This window comes from Manacus candei, unplaced genomic scaffold (genome assembly GCF_025592945.1).
Source record: "Manacus candei isolate 608988 ecotype Guabito, Panama unplaced genomic scaffold, ASM2559294v1 h1tg000064l, whole genome shotgun sequence".
In the NCBI taxonomy this organism is placed as follows: domain Eukaryota; kingdom Metazoa; phylum Chordata; class Aves; order Passeriformes; family Pipridae; genus Manacus; species Manacus candei.
The window spans coordinates 1,852,071-1,867,668 of NW_026138112.1; the positions used below are offsets into that span (position 1 = coordinate 1,852,071).

At 56.9% G+C, this 15,598-nt stretch overlaps 2 protein-coding genes across 7 annotated transcripts in view; both read left to right on the plus strand.

Annotated features, from left to right (window-relative positions):
• Positions 1-9,031, plus strand: part of SRRM4 (serine/arginine repetitive matrix 4) — a 47,491-nt gene extending 38,460 nt beyond the window's left edge. For 5 of the 6 annotated variants that reach the window (XM_051805249.1, XM_051805250.1, XM_051805252.1 and 2 more), the window contains 4 exons: positions 491-706; positions 956-1,066; positions 2,669-2,815; positions 3,415-9,031. In XM_051805249.1, coding sequence (XP_051661209.1) covers positions 491-706; positions 956-1,066; positions 2,669-2,815; positions 3,415-3,679 — 739 coding nt within the window. In that variant the 3' untranslated portion in view covers positions 3,680-9,031. The remainder of the gene's footprint in view (positions 1-490; positions 707-955; positions 1,067-2,668; positions 2,816-3,414) is intronic. The other variant, XM_051805251.1, reaches the window with a different exon arrangement.
• Positions 9,032-11,285: 2,254 nt separating this feature from the next.
• Positions 11,286-15,133, plus strand: HSPB8 (heat shock protein family B (small) member 8). The gene is made up of 3 exons (XM_051805255.1): positions 11,286-12,276; positions 13,322-13,385; positions 14,356-15,133. The coding sequence occupies exons 1-3, from the start codon at positions 11,898-11,900 to the stop codon at positions 14,513-14,515; spliced, it is 603 nt and encodes a 200-aa protein (XP_051661215.1). The 5' UTR covers positions 11,286-11,897; the 3' UTR covers positions 14,516-15,133.
• Positions 15,134-15,598: the final 465 nt, after the last annotated feature.

The following is a 15,598-nucleotide window of genomic DNA, read 5'->3' on the forward strand; positions in this document are numbered from 1 at the left end:
AAGAGGAGGAATCCACACAGCACTGTCCAAAGGCAACAGGACATGCCTGCTCAGTGTCCACTCATGCTGCTCCACAGCCAGGCTGGAGCAGAGCCCCCTGCCCTGCCATGCTCTGCCCTTCCCTCACTCCAGCACTTCTCACCTCACTCCCTGCCCAGAACCTGCACTGCTTGCTGGCCTGACCCAGGCTCTGCCAGCCAGATGCCTCTGGCGTGTTTGGCACGGGGCAGATGAGCAGCTCCTTGTGCCACCTGAGACCTCTTCCACAGCCCTTCCCTGGCACAGCCCGGAGGGTGAGCTCTTGGGCTCTGACCCACACACATGGGGTTTCCCACAACAGCAGCCTGGGGAGCCAAGAGGTCTTTTTTACCCCCAGTTGGGGAATGGGAGGATGGGAGTATTTGTTTGCTGGAGCATGGTGCTCCCCTCAGCCAGGGACCAGTCCCAGTTCAGCCACAGCTTCAAGGAGTGCCCAAACATCTGTTCACAGAGGGTGCCTGTCCTTGTGTCTCAGTTCTTCGGAGGAGAAGAAGCGAAACTTGCCCCCGTCCCCAACGCACAGCTCCCCGCTCAGGCCGTGCTCCCGCAGCGCGTCCTACACCAGCACGGGCAGATCCTCCCCCGGCTCCAGCCGCTCCCGCTCCTCCTCCCACCGCAAGGCCTCTCCCAGGTACTCCCGAAGCAGGTCCTGCTCCTCGGGAAAGAGGTAAGGCCAGCTGAAATGGCTGTCTCTGTGACCCTGGGCAATGTCTAACCCTTGTTGGCTGGCAGGCTCCTTACAGGGGGAGGTGTGAGAGTTTGGGGGGGTGCCTGGGGATCCGCAAGGCTTGGATCTGGCTCACAGAGCTGAGCTGAGCCCGTGAAATATGGGACATCTCTTCCCCCTCACCCAGGTTTGGAGTAGTCTCGTACAGCCTCAGCCTCTTTAACTCTTATGTTTCTTTCCTATCTCCAGGTCTTCTTCACGTTCCCTCAGCTATTCCTCCAAATCCTGCAAAAAAAGTCCTGGGAGTAGGAGTTCAAGGCCTCGTCGGAGCCCCAGTTACTCCCGCTACAGCCGCAGCAGGTACAGCTCTCTACTCATGTGATATCTGCTGCCTCAAGCTTTCCCACTGCCTCCATCACTTGGCTGGACTCCAGCATACCTCCTGGTTCTTCCTAGCCCCAGACTGCTCCCTCAGCTTCCTCACTGGGTGCTCTAGTCCTCAGCGCTGTGGTGAAAGGGAGCAGAGGGTCATGCAGGAAGGCATATGGCAGTATATTGGCCCTCAGTCCACTGGAGATTTCTCACCATTTATTGCCCCTGAGGTGCTGTTGCAGAGGGAAGAGCCCAGAGATGAGCTGTAGAAAAAATGGATTTTCTGGAGCCAAGGACTGTCTGGTATTGATTCGGGAGGATTTCACACAAAGCACTTTTGGGGTGGGTTGCTGGGAAGGAGACCTGTTTTATCCTTTGCCTTGAAGCATCATGGTCACAGTCAGAGCATGTGGCAGGTGAAGTGGCTGTCCCTCAGCTCCAAGCCCTTGCAGGGGACAGCTGTGCAGCCAGGAGTGCACAGATGGCTGCTCTGCTCAGTGGTGTGTGCCACAGCCTCATCCCAGTGGGAGATGCCTCATGGGAAAACCCAGGGAGTGCCCCTCTCTGTCATGCTGCTGTGAATGGTGGGCAGAGCATGAGGCTCTGTCTGGGTCTGGCCACCCAGGAGAGGAGCTCATGCCAGAGAGGGGTCTGACTGCAGCAGGGAATGACACTCTGCTTTTCAGAGTCACGGCTCTGCCAAAGATTGTCAGACCCTGGGAAGTGCCCCTGTTGCCAGGGCAGATGCCAAGTACCCTTGGGCTGGCACTCACAGCCCTGCAGAGGGAAACACGGTCCAGGCACTCTCTGTTCCCTCCACACTCCTTAGAAAACACACATCTCCAGCTCAGTCCTAGAGATGCCTTTGGGCAGGTTCTTCTGGTATCATCACTGCTGCTGTGAACATTTTGCACCCTTAAAATCATACATTCCCAAGGTTGATTCTTGCAAGCTGTGACAATCCCTGTGCTACTGAGGAGAACGTTTTTTGCATGGAAGGATCAGGCAGGCTCTTGACCTGTAACGTGTTGCTTTGCAGATGGCACTGAGCGGGGTGTATGAAGTCAGCCACGCTCCACAGAAGGGCCTGTACTGACGTGTAGGGGAATTTAACAAAAGAGAAAACCATAGCAACACCGGCACTCCTTCTGGCGAGGCTGAGGAGCCCTGCAGGGATTCGGGGCCGGGGCCCTGGGCTCACGTGGGGCCTTCTGGCAGGGCTGTTCCTGCTGGCAGGGCTGTGAGTGCCAGCTCCAGCAGCATGGCCAACAAGAGCAATTTTACAGAGCTAAATACAGAGCACACCCACAGACACGGGTCCCTGTAAGCCATCTTAGCTTGGCAGTGCAGAGCCACTGTAGGACACTGCTGGAACCCCCAGACACAATCAGTGGTGTCCATCTGTCCAGCCAGATGAGTGTCTCTCTGTCCAGCTACATGAGAGCTCAGGGCTGATGCCACCAGAACACCTAGAGTGGTCCCTTTTGGACATGAGTGCCCTCCACTCAATGGGTCATTGCCTCCACATCCCAAATCCACCCACAAAACTGTCACCCAGCAGTGACAGTTCACAACCTGTGCCTTCCCCAGGGACCGTGAGCGAGAGCACAAGTACAGCTCCAGTGAGAAGGAGTCGCACCGGGAGCGTGACCGGCAGCGTCGGCGCCGCTCCTACTCCCCCCTGAGGAAGCGCCGGAGGGACTCTCCCAGCCACCTCGAAGCTCGGCGCATCACAAGGTGAGGGGATGCCGCCCCATCCTTCGCACACGGGCTCAGCTGGCGCTTCCCAGGGGGATGTGGGCTGTCCTTGGGTCCCGGCCCTTGCCAGAGGAGGTTTCTCAGGTTTCCCTGAGCCTGATCAACAGGCCCTTCCACCCCTCCCAGAGCTTGGGGATTTCTAGCTAGAGGCAGAGGGAGGACTGGAGGGGGGGGGTGTCTCATTTACAACAGCTGAAGGAAAGAGGATGCAGTCAGAGCAGGGACTCAAGTGCCAGGAGCATCTCCTCACAGGTTTTATTTCATCCTTCCCTGTGGTAGATGTCCCACACTGTAGAAAGACAAATATTGACTCCAACGTTCATGCTGAGGGCTCTTTGGGACAACATCAAGCAGAACCCTGCCTCAGATTTCATGCTTGGGATGTTCCCCAGGGCTGTAGGTGTGGGTGGTTTGAATCCCAAGGCCCATCAGCTACCTGATCTTTTCCTTCTTTTTCTTTTAAGCAAACACATTCACATTTCTGGGAGTGTTGTGCAGAGCAAACAGTGCTCTTTGGGGATTTTGGCAGTAAATCTGTCCTTGTGTTGCTGGTAACCCGTGTCTCTCTGTCCCCACAGTGCCCGCAAACGCCCCATCCCCTACTACCGTCCCAGCCCCTCCTCCTCCAGCAGTGCCAGCAGCTATTCCTCCTGGTACAGCAGCTTCAGCCGCTCCCCGAGCCGAAGCCGGAGCTACTCCAGCTACCGGACGAGCCGGAGCCGAAGCTGGAGCAGCAGCAGCGCCGAGGGCAGGAGCCGCAGCCGGAGTTCGGGCCCCAGGAGCAGCCGCAGCAGGAGCAGGAGCTATGACTCAGGAGCCAGCTCCGACAGCCTGCGTCGTTAGGGAGTGCCGGTGGTGGCTGACACCGTGTGCCGGCGGCACCTCCAGATTCCTGGCATTCTCCGCTTCCTTCCCACCTACCTGGCCATCGATAGCAATCATCCCCGATACTGATGTGGTGGCAGCGCCGGGTCCCCCTTCCCCGGTTCAGAGTAAGAGCCCTGGAGCGCCTGATGCAACCCCTTTGTTCTGCCATGGAGTGTCCCAGCTCCCCGTGCCAGGGCTGGAAGAAGGGTCGGTGCTTTACAGAGGGTCTGTCACGACAGACCTGCTCCATCCTCCCTGATGCTCCCGTCTCTCCATCGCTGCCACTCTCCAAAGCACTACCAGCTGTTCCAAAGGAAAGAACTCAGCTCCAGGAACCAACAAATTAACTTCTGTTGGAGGAAGAGACCCAGTTAGGGAGGAGTTTGCTGGAAAGCTTCTGAGATGAGGGGGGTGACCTGTCCCCACCAAGGCAAATATCAGGTCCTTTGGGTCTCTCTTCCAGAGTAGCTGCCCATTCTGTAGCAGGCCTTTTCCATAAGAAAATATTTATTTATTGCCACTCAGCCAGGCCCTGCTATAATTAGAAGGCTAGAAATCCCTCCTGACGTAATTTCCAGGGAAAAAAAGGGCTGTTTGCTCTTTCTCCTGCCCTTTCCTACTAAGTAACCACACCTTTTGCAGGGTTGTTTTATCCCCCAGTGCTGACTTGCTTGCAAGCAGCCTGCTGAGGTCTGAAGCAGACAGGGGGCTGGTGGGGTACAAGGCAGAGGGGAGCTGCTGCCATGCTGCACTCCGAGGGTCAGGCAGTGGCATGGGAGACAGGGGCCACGTGGTTCCCTTCTTGGAGGAAGCCTCGTGCAGTTTGGGTTCAGGTTTTTCTAAAGGGAGCGTGGCCCTTGGAGCGGAACCGTAGGGAGGTGTGGAGACAGCCTGGTTGTGGGGTACAGTGAGAGCACACAGGGTTAAAAGGGCATTGCATGAGCCAGGGGACCCCCAATCCCTTTCCTGAAACACACAGTAGTTTTAAGCAGGATTTCAGGAAACCACTTCTCCTTAAGCCCCTCAGGCTGCCCTGAGGCAGGACCAGCAGCACAGTAGTGCTGGTGCCAGGCTGCAGCAGGGTTTACTGGTGGCCCAGTTTGTCACCGGGAGGCCAGAGCAGTGCAAGGGGACAGGAAGGGCCCCCCACTAATTGCCTGTTTTTCCAGGGAGCCGCAGGCAGTGGCAGGAGGGCCCTGCCTGCCCGGCCTCCCTGGGCCCTGGGGTTTTGTCTCCCTGCCAGCCCAGCTGCCTGCGCAATTACTGTGTTTTGCCGGGTAACAAAGGCTTCTCCCAGCACAGGCTGAGCTGGTGCTGAGGAGTTTATTTCTCTTACAACACCTGGGTGCTTAGAGACGCTAATTTGGACTTCCCACCCTCCCTTTTTCCATCCCCTCCCCTTCCATCCTGCCTGATTATTAACGAGTTTGGGCTTAATGAGTCAAGGAGGTGTGTTGTTTAAATGTCACAGAAAAGGGCTGAGTGGAGCCACCATCTGCGGGAGGAGGAGAGGGGGTAGAAAGGAATGCAACTCTCCCCCATCTAAAGAGTTACCTACAGCCCCCCCCAGTGCTGCTGGCAGCAGGAAAAGGGCCAAAGCAGCAAGTGGAAGAAAGCCAAGTGCCACGAGGTGTTGTGGTGGAGATGGATGATCGCCTCAGCAAGCCTATAAACCTGTTACCTGCTGAAGAGTACAGCAGTGAGGGCTGGAATTCCACCTGGGTGGTACGAGGGGAAGTTTTATGCCAGGAAGTCTCTTTCCCCGTATCCTTCCTACTGCTGGTTCCCCTTGTCCTGTGCCTTCAACACCCAAAGTCCCCCCTTTTCCTAGACCCTGATCCCCAGCCTTGCTCCCTGTAGGTAATGTTGGGATGAGGATGGCTGAGGCAGAGAGGTGGGCACTGGTGTAGTTGGTGGTTTGGTAGGGGCATATCTGTCTCCTGGGACGACACTTTCTAGGACAAAGAGAGAAGCATTCCTTGTAGGGCTGAGCAAATGCTCCAGGGCTGTGGTTGAGGGATCAAAGACAGGGTGTTCTTGCAGTGGGGTGCCACTGCCTTCCCTCCTGTGCTGGCCCTGACAGTGGCCCCTTGGCCACCTTCTGCAGTGAACTCCCTCTCTAAAGGGCTGAAAACCTCACAATTCTTCCCCAAAGAGTCTTTCCCAGTCTGATGCTGAAATACCCTGTCCTTCTGCTCCCGGGGAAGATCCAAAGGCAGTGATGGGAGCTCAGATCCCAGCTTTACCAATGTTTCAGAAGCAGCCTCCTGCCCCCTTGGCACCCCCTAACACACACATGCAGCTGTAGCAAGGAAGCAGCGAGCCAGAAGATCCAAAATTAAGAAGGAAAAGAGGAGGGGCTTTGTGCAACTGGTGTAAATACCAAACACACATCGTGGCTGGGGTTGGACAATGGAAGCACCACACCAGGATCAGCAGCATCCACTCCCCATGGGACAGGAGATGACCCTGAGGGTTGCACAGGGCTCTCAAACCTGTCCAGCTGATCCATGTTTCAAGGACTGCATCTGCCTGGACAGTCCATGGCAGCTAAACGTTCCTGGGGTTTCCCAAGCAGACTTGCATTGGATTAAACCTCCTAAATTATTTATTTATTTATTAATTATTATTATTATTATTATTATTATTCTATTTTTAATTCTATGTCAGAATGGATGCAAGTGGTCACCGTTACCAGTATTTATTTATTTTTTTTTAACATTAAGTTATTTTCGGATTTGTTTGTTTGTTTGTTTGTTTGAATGTATCCATGCTGCCGGTCTCATGTAAAGGTTTACAGCTCTGGCCCCTCTTGCTGAGGAGTGACAGTCACTCCTGCTGCCGACGTGTCCCTTTGTGCTCTCTGGAGCAGGGCGGACAGAGGGACGCGGGGGCAGAGCTGTGTGCTTTCACGTTAAAATCTAGGGGTCTCTCATTAGATTTGCGCAGGAATGTGATGGGTGTGAGCATACAGAGGTGATGGCGAGGGTCTGCCGGCCGGCTGAGCCCCGGGGTGTTGGCAGTGCTGCGAGGGGAAGTGTCTCCCGGGCCGTGCTCAGCCGGCCGGGTGCCAGTTGGCTGCTGTGCTGTTTCCCTTGGCTCCGCAGCCGGTGCTCAACCCGAAACCAATCTGCTCCGCAGAGGCACTGCTGGTTTCCCTGGGAGGATGCCGTCGCCAGGACTCCCCTGCTGTGTTTATCCCTGCGCAGTGACCCACCCATGGGAAAACTAAAGAAATGAGACTGTGAGAGACTGATCCCTGCGGAAGGTCCTTGCAAAATCCAGTCCGTGTGTGTGTACGTATGTATGTGCACATGTGCATATACATGTGTTTCCCTTGGTCATGGTATTTATTTTTTAACTTATTTAAGATTTTTAGTACAACCTGGAACATCACCCTCCCTTGTCAGTGGGCAACTGGGGTTTCTGTGAGTTTGTGTGAAGCCCGTGAGCTTTTCTGTCTCTGTGCCTTTTGCCAGTGCTTTTTTTTTCTTTTTTTTTTTTAATTCTCTCATTTGTTGCTTTTATGGATTTTTGCTCTGAATCCAACATCTCAGATTGCTGCAGGTGCTCTCTGCAAAGAGCAAGTTCATCTGGTGGAAAAGCAACTTGGTCATTTTGATGTTGGTGAATTGCTGCTCACCTGTGGTCAGACACACAAGGGATGTCCAAGGCTGGCCATAGCATCAGGAAAATGCTGGGAAGCAAAGATAAGGGATGTTTCAAAGCACTGTTCTGTTTGTTCTTTTCTTCATGGCTTACAGCATTCAGCTGAGCTTTGCTTTATGTTGACTGCAACTTTCTCAATGTTTTTGTTGTTTTGGGGACTGAATTTGTACCAAATTTGTCTGCAACAGCCAATCACTGTTATTTTGCTATGCATTGTACATATATTGAACAGGCTGAGAGGACTTGGCCTCTATTTAATATTTATTTCTTCTATTTATTGAGCATTAATTTAAAAAAGCTATTTGGGCCATGCCATTGGGCCTATGAAGGTAGGAGCCTTTGAGGTGTTGCCATGTATGTTGGAGAGAAACAGGCAAATTGGGCTCATTTGGACTTCACCATCAGTGATTTAGGGAAGAACCTCATTGTGACAGAGATGGGCAAGGCAGCTGAAAATTCTCCATCTCCCTGGACCAGCTCCTGTTGACAAATCACATCCCCCTGGAAAGGTGCAGGGCATTCAGAGGTGACAGGCCAGCTCTTGTGGAGGAATAACCCTGCTCCTCTTCCTCTGCCATATGGAATAGGGCTGCCTGGATCACCAAAGATCCCTGGAGATCTCTGATCTCCCACTGCTGGTCCCCTCTTCCCTCTGGGAGAGGGGAATACTTGTCACCTTTGCATGGATGATGAGGAAGAGGATAGGGTTGAAGTGACTGGCCATGGTCTCTACCAGGAAGGCAGGATGTCCACACTGCCCCATCCTGAGACCCTTGTGCCACGTCCTGCTTTCCCCCCTTCCCTGAGCTTTGTGCCAGAACCAGTAGCTTTGCCCAGGTGGGAGCTCAGGAAAGGTGGCCAGGGCAGGACTGGGGAGGTCTCTGCTGCTGTTTCCAACACAAGCAGAGCTTGCTGCAGGAATCCTCCCCCACCTTTGGAAAGAGCATGGGACGTGCTAAAAATCACGATCTGCCCCAGTGTCCTCTTTCCCTGAGTGGGAGGTGTTTGTGCTCCATGGGCAGAGATGCCTGTGGTGGTGGAGTGTGGACGTGGCTCTGGCATTGATACGTGCCCAGTGCTGGGCTGTTCCCAGGGAGCTGGCTGGGAGCTGCTGGGTGCTCAGCCTTGGGGCAATTGGGATGTTGATCTGAGAAAGGGATGGATTCAGGTGCCTAAGTGAAGACTTTGCCCTGTAGTGTCCAGTGGGGTTTTATTACCTCTTTACCAGAGAACAAATAATTCTCATGACTTTGCTGCTACCTGGAAGTTTGCACATGACTGGGAGGGTCCCTGAAGCACCGGTACATCTGCTGTTGTAGCAACAGCATTGTGGTCAAGCATCCCAACTTTTGGGCTACTGCCTAAAGAAAAACACCCTGATCCTCACAGGCCTGGGACAGCTCTCCGCCTTCAAAACCCAGGGAATGAGAAGATCTAGAAAAGCCAAGGCATGAGAAAAGCCGTGAGGGAAACAGTGTCTCTGTTTTCTCGCCCATTGGTCGATTCCACACCAAATGACATTGGTGCATCTGTTTGTTTGAGTTCGTTGTAAAGCTCCCCTTGCTCTCCATCGACATGTGTTCTGTATCCTTTAGTCTTCCTGGGTGTTTGAGTTGTTAGCCTGGTTAGAAAAAGGTTCCAATAAAGGTTCGGACAGTATTTCCTTTGCATCACAGCCCTGTTTGTTGTGTTCCTTTTGGATCCAACTGTGCACAGTGGGATATTTTGGGTTGTTTCAGCTGCTCCACAGGGAAGGGCATGTGCCTCCACTCCCAGCTGCTGAGGACTGGCTCCTCAGGGCACTGGCTGAAGAAAAAAAAGTTGTGGGCTAGTATTTCTGGCAGCTCTCCTTTCCCTGCTGGGCCAGGCTTCTGCTGCCCTTTGCCAGGCACTTTGGATCCCCCCACCCTATTCAGGCATGAGAAGTCCAAGCCAGAAATCCGTCCATCTCTCCATGGAGGTCACTGTTGGGCTCAACAGTGCTCTCCTTGGGGCTGTGCCTTTCCCTGTTTGCACAGCTCTTACTCCAAGCCCTGCACAGAGCTCCTGCCATGGTCACCTTCTTGCCAGGAGGCAGAGGCAACTGGGATTGTTCAGCACCCTCACTTTGGGGTGTGCCCCTGGACTGGCTGGAAGCCCCACAGGGGAGGAGCAGCACTGGGCCAGGTCCCCATGCTGTCCCCAACAGGTCTCAGATGGGCACCCAGGAAAGGTCTGGCCGTGGCACAGATGGATCTTGGGAACACGGGGCAGCATCCCCAGGTCACTCGGAGCAGAAGGGAGGCTGCAAGGGCACTTCATGCTTCCCAGAACTGATGTCGTGGGGTGGCTCAGCAGTGGGAGGCAGTCGGGAGGTTTGGAGTGACAACAGGAGCTAAATTGGGATGGCCCAGAGCGGGTGGGAGGGGACGTGTGACTAATGGGGATGAACGAGGCGACAGGCAGAATTCCTGGCCGGGGAGGGAGAATGACCTGGAGCTATGTGGGAAAAATGTGGGACTGGGGATGTTGTGAGGCTCCTGGAAACACAGCAGGATCGTGGGGCTGCCCGAAACATCCTCGGGGCTTGTCCCCCTCTCCCAGTGCTCTGGTGTTTGCCAGAGCAGGTGCAGATGTCAGTGCTGGAGTGACCCTACTGCCCAGCCACGGTGAGAGGTGCCCCGCTCAGCTCAGGATCAGTGCTGGTCACGTCCTCCAGGCCCCCCTACTGTCACCCGTGGGCAGCAAGAGCCCCCAGCCAGGCAGGGGCAGCCAGACAGGAGAAGGGCATGGAAGGGGATGCTCAGCTTCTCTGCTGGCAGCTGCCTCCCTGCACCAGGGGTGCTCAGCCGGCACCTGGGACTTCCCCAGGCATCTTCAGGCATCCCCCTTGGACCCCAGGGAGACCCTTGTGATACCAGCTGCCTCCACGGAAGCGAAGGAAGCCCTGTCCCGGCCCAGGAGAGGCAGCTCCCCGCCCCCAGCGATGTCACGTCGGTGCAGCGTCATTAATGCCACGGAGTGACCAGTGGCTGAATCTCTGCGCGGCCTGCGCTGCATTAAAGTCTTCCTGCTGCAATTAGTTCCATCAAGTCCATTAGAAAAATTGCAAATGCTGGAGAGACGGAGCATGAGGCAGAGCCAGGATGCGGCAAGAGGAAGTTCTTCCGTATCCAACATGACCTTCATTGCTCACATCCCACCGTCCAGCGCATCCCACTGCTCGCCGGGGCGCTGCCTGGATCACCTCCACGGGGAGTCCCTCGTTGCCAGCGGTACCCCCTGCGTGTCGCCCGGGCTGGGGCTGTGTCTCCCGGGTGGATGCTCGCTGGGAGCTCCCCCGGCAGCGCCGCCGCGCCTCTCCCCGCCGCGCGGCTCGCTCCCGCCGCTGCCCTGTAATTAGCCGGCCGCGGCTGTGATTAGCGCCTCGCCCTGCCCGCACCGGGATTGCGGCAGGGCCGGGGCACGCGGCGGGGCGAGGAGGAGGCAGGTACCGAGCAGCACCGTGGGGACCCTGCCTGCTTCCCGGGGTCCCTCTCCTTCCCCCAGTTAAGGGACATTTCTCTGGGCCCAACAGGTGAAGGTGGCCAAGGAAGCGGTGCTGGAGAGGGGCATCCTGTTCCCTGCCCCGCATCCCCCAAACACCCACCCACGGGGTCCCACCGCCCTCGCTGTGCTGTGCTGGGGGTGCCACCAGTGACCCATTTCCCGGTACAGTGGTGCCCGGTGGTGTGGGGACACGTGGCTTTACAGTGAGGGGAACAGCTTGGTCAGCCCCACCAAGGTATTTTTAACAGGTGACACTGGGGTGAAAGAAGCCAGCCCGGGCTATTTTGGGCAGGCAGGGCGGCAGGAGGGGGCAGCGGGGGCTGGGGCAGCTGCTGAAGTGCCGTGGCCCCAGCGCAGTCGGGATCCTCGGGCTAGCAGGAGTGGTCAGCTGCCACAGCCCGGATTCTCCACGGCTGTTTCATCCTCTCCAAAATACTCGGCTGACAGGGCAGGACTTGCAAAACACACCACCCCCCTCCTCCCAAATCTATATAAATAGTGCTCGCCCAACGGCTGGAAGGTTAGAGAAGTTTCTGGGCTCCAAGCTCAGGCATTTATTGCTGCTCCCCTCCGGGAGCAGCAGGAAAAGTTGCACATAAAGTGCTGGGGAGTAAGAAGGGAGAGAGAAGCTTTTTAATCTCAGGATACTTGGTTTTACTATTTTTTTACCCTCTCTTGACAAGAAGTTTTATTTTCCTCTCCCCGGTCCTGGGATCGCAGCCAGACAGGAAGCGTTTTCTCACGGCCAGAGAGCTCCCTCCGTCCTTCCTGCGCTCCTCCAGCTCCCGGTGATTCAGCTTGAATCGATTTTCTCATCGTCCTTCACCTGGTGCTGGGAAGGAGGGACCGTCCCCGCGCACCCACGTCCCACCCGGGGTGGATGCGTCTCCTCCGGGACAGGCTCCCGGGGGAAGTTTGCAGCCAGGAACAGCCACATAGAGGCTGAGGCTCCGTGGGAGAGCCCCAGGGACACGCTCAGACCCCTCCGAAGGAAGCCATGGCCGACAGCCAGTTGCCCTTCTCCTGCCATTATCCCGGCCGGCGCAGCATCCGAGACCCTTTCCGGGAGCCCGGCCTGACCTCGCGCCTGCTGGACGATGATTTCGGCTTGTCGCCCTTCCCCGGGGACCTGACGGCGGACTGGCCCGACTGGGCTCGGCCCCGGCTCACCACCACCTGGCCGGGCCCCCTGCGCGCCGGGATGGGTCGCCCCTCGGCCATGGCCCCCGGCTACGGCGCCCACTTCGGGGGGTACCCCGAGAGCCGCAGCCCCGCGCCCTTTCCCCGCGAGCCCTGGAAGGTCTGTGTCAACGTGCACAGCTTCAAACCCGAGGAGCTGACCGTCAAAACCAAGGACGGCTACGTCGAGGTGTCAGGTGAGAGCAGGATGGGGCACGAAAAGCAGCTGGTCCTGCTGGCTCAAGGAATTGCTGTAAAACGCCAAAATCCCCTTTATTTTAAGGCAGCGGCAGCAGCCCTGTGCTCGGGAGCCGGGGAGGGTTTTGGGGCAGCTCCACAGGCAGTTCGGGGGTGCCATGGGGGGGATCTGGCTCACAAGCCATGGTGGTTTGCTGCCAGAATGAAAAAGGACACGTGTCCTTTGGGGTGAATCTCCCTGCTTTCCACCCCGGCTGGCGGCACCCTGCAGTGAGCGGCCAAGAGAGGGGCCCCAGCCTGGCTGGGTTAATTATAGCCGGGGTGAGGCCGGCACGGAGGGAGATTCCCTTTAAAGGGGCCGAGGGAGAGGCTGGGAAGAAGGGAGCAGCTGCTCCACAGCCCCAGCCTGGGTCTGAGCTGGGCAGAAGCACGTCCCTGAGAAGTCAGTTAATGGTGGGGACAGGGGGTGCAGGGTCCACCACATCTGGGGTGCCCAAGAGTGCCCTCAGCAGCCCATCAGCCTGGCACTGATGTCCTCCACTGGCCCGGAGTCCCCTGGGCTGGGGTCACTAGGGAGGGCTTGGGGCTGCCACCCAGAACAGTCTCAGGTGTTTATTTGGGGTTCACAGCATCACAGAGGGAAACCCCAGGTCAGGAGGGTCCAGGCAGACACTGGCTGATGCTCCAGGCACAGGGACCCCCATCCTGACAGTGTGGTGGAGAGGAGCCCAGCCCAGTGGGGCCAGGGGAGGAGGCTGCCACCTCCAAAGGTTTTATTATTTATTTATTTTTATTTTCTTAAGCCCCAGCTCTTGGCAGCCTGTGAGACCCCATTTTCTTACTGGAAATACAGCTGTGCTGTGTCCACCATCGCCTTCCCCACATGGAGAGGCTCCCTGAGCCCTCCCCAGGGAAGGGTTTGCACAGGGGAAGGGAAACAACTGCTCGGAAAACTTTCCTGTTGGGTTTTGCTGTTGTTGTTTGTTGGGGAAAAAAATAATCTCCTGGTGAGGTGCTGATGTGGGGTGTTGGCCTTCCCTGCAGGCAAACACGAGGAGCAGCAGGTGGAAGGAGGTATTGTCTCCAAGAACTTCACCAAGAAAATCCAGTAGGTACCGGTTGGCCTGGCTGAGCTTTGCCAGTCCCTGCGCCCCAGCTCACACACACAGGGACTGTTTTCACCCCAAAATCTGCCCTTCTGCAGCACGTGCCTGGCTGGTTCAGGCCACAAAGTGACTTCCCGAGGGAGATGAAGGAGGAGGAGGCCTTTTTTGGGGTGCTCTGTCAGTCTCCTCCACGCCCGGGGCTGTGTTTGGGGAGGGCTGGGGCACAGGGAGCGGGAGGGATGCGAGGAGCCAACCCCCGGGGTGCGGTGGGGCACGACAGGCTGACACCACTGCCAGCCCCGAGCACATCCCCGAGGATGTCTCTGTATCCGTTTATCTCCATGATGTCACTCAGATCGCTATCACGTTGACTCACCCATGGCTCACTTTGGCAACAACAATGGCAAAGGCGAGGCAGCCGATGTGGGGGGCAGCCCCCCGGCCGCAGGGGTTAACAGGGAGAGGCAGCAAAAAGCCCAAGGCATGGGAAGGGTTTCCTCAGCTGGCAGTGGCTCAGCTTCACTTTTCCACCCTGAAGGAGCCCTGTGCATCCCAAACTCCCACGGGAAGGCTGGGGCGAGCGCTGCACTCCCTCCTGCTCGGCGCTCGGGCTCCTTTTACGGGCAAGGCTCGCGGCTGACGTGGGCTGCGGCACGGCCAGGATTTACTCCTGCTTTGTAGAGGCACAAGCGGCGGGTGACATCCCGTCAAACACATCTGCCGGGGAGATTAAACAGAGCTCCCACGGGGGCCAGGCCGGCCAGGAGCCCGCTCTAAATATCCCTGACACATTCCCAGGCACTACAGTAATAACAGAGGCTTTGCTGAGCCCCACACCCGGGCTGGTCCCTCGGCATCAGTGGTTCCCCACACGCTGGGGGTCCTGTGTGAGCTTCCCGAGGGTCGGTGTCCACCAGGGATGCAGCGTGGCCCGCCCTCCTAACCCATCCCATCTTTCCCCTCCTCCTGCAGGCTGCCCTACGAGGTGGATCCCATCACGGTGTTCGCCTCCTTGTCTCCGGAGGGGCTGCTCATCATCGAGGCGCCCCAGATCCCCCCCTACCAGCAGTACGGCGAGGGCGGCAGCGGCAGCGAGATCCCCGTCGAGAGCCAGGAGGCTGCCTGCACCTGAGCAGCCACCGGCGGCCCTGCCGTGCCCCGGCACCCCTCCTCCCCTGCCCCCTCTCCCCCTGGATCCCTGCTCCCTGGTCCCCTGCGGCGCGGCATCCTGACAGCCTCCGGCAAGGGTGACGGGTGCCGCTCGTAGGGATGGCAGCACCCGTCACCCCGGGGGGGCCAGCTGAGAGCCGGGGCACACAAACGGGTGCCAGGCCACCGTCCCCGAGGGCTTGTAGCAGTCTGAGGTGCCAGTAGAGATTTTGTGCCCACGGGGCCAAGCAGAACGGATGTCCTCCTCACGGTTATTGTTTGCTCTGAGTCGCTCGGATGGGATATTTATAACAGTAGCAAAAAAGGGCCATTTTTTTCCTCTAGAATTGACATGGAAACCCGTAGCCCTGTGTCTTCTCCTCCTCCATGAGTTGTTTTTTTTTTAAACTACATCTCTGCAAAGGACACGTGTCCGGCGGCGGAGCTTGACGGCACGGCCTCCGTCCTGAGAAACGCAAACCGTCCGCGTGCTTTGAACGTTGGTTTGGGGTTTTGGTTTAATTTTTTTTTCCTTATTTCCAAAGAGAATTTGTGCTTTTACTTGTCAGACCTGAGGAATAAAACCCAGTGGATGTTCTTAGCCTCCGCTTGTCTCGGCTGAGCCGGCGAGGGTGGGCGCAGGGCTGCGGGTGGGTGGCAGGGAGGAGGGGGGATGCCACCATGTGCCACCTCCCAGCCTGGCACAGGTCCTCCCCCTGGGGGAAAAGGACAAGGGAGATGTGTGGAGATGTCTGCACTGATGGGTGAATTCCAAGTCCCAGCTAACACTGTGCTGGGGAGCCATCAAGCCTGGCAAGGACCATGGGCTCGTTCTCTCTTTACCCTCTCAAGGGGTTGAAAATGTTTTTCCTGCTTGGGGATGCTAAATCAGGCTCCGAGCTGGGAAATTTGGGGTTGCACCATCCTTGTTTCCATCTCGCCATGCCACCTTCAGCTCTGCAGGGAAGCACTTCCCAGCTAATTCCCTAGTGGAGGTTTCTGCTGGGCTCTGGGCTCGTGGGGGAGAAGCACCATTTGTTAACACACTGCAGTGCCTGGGGTTGGC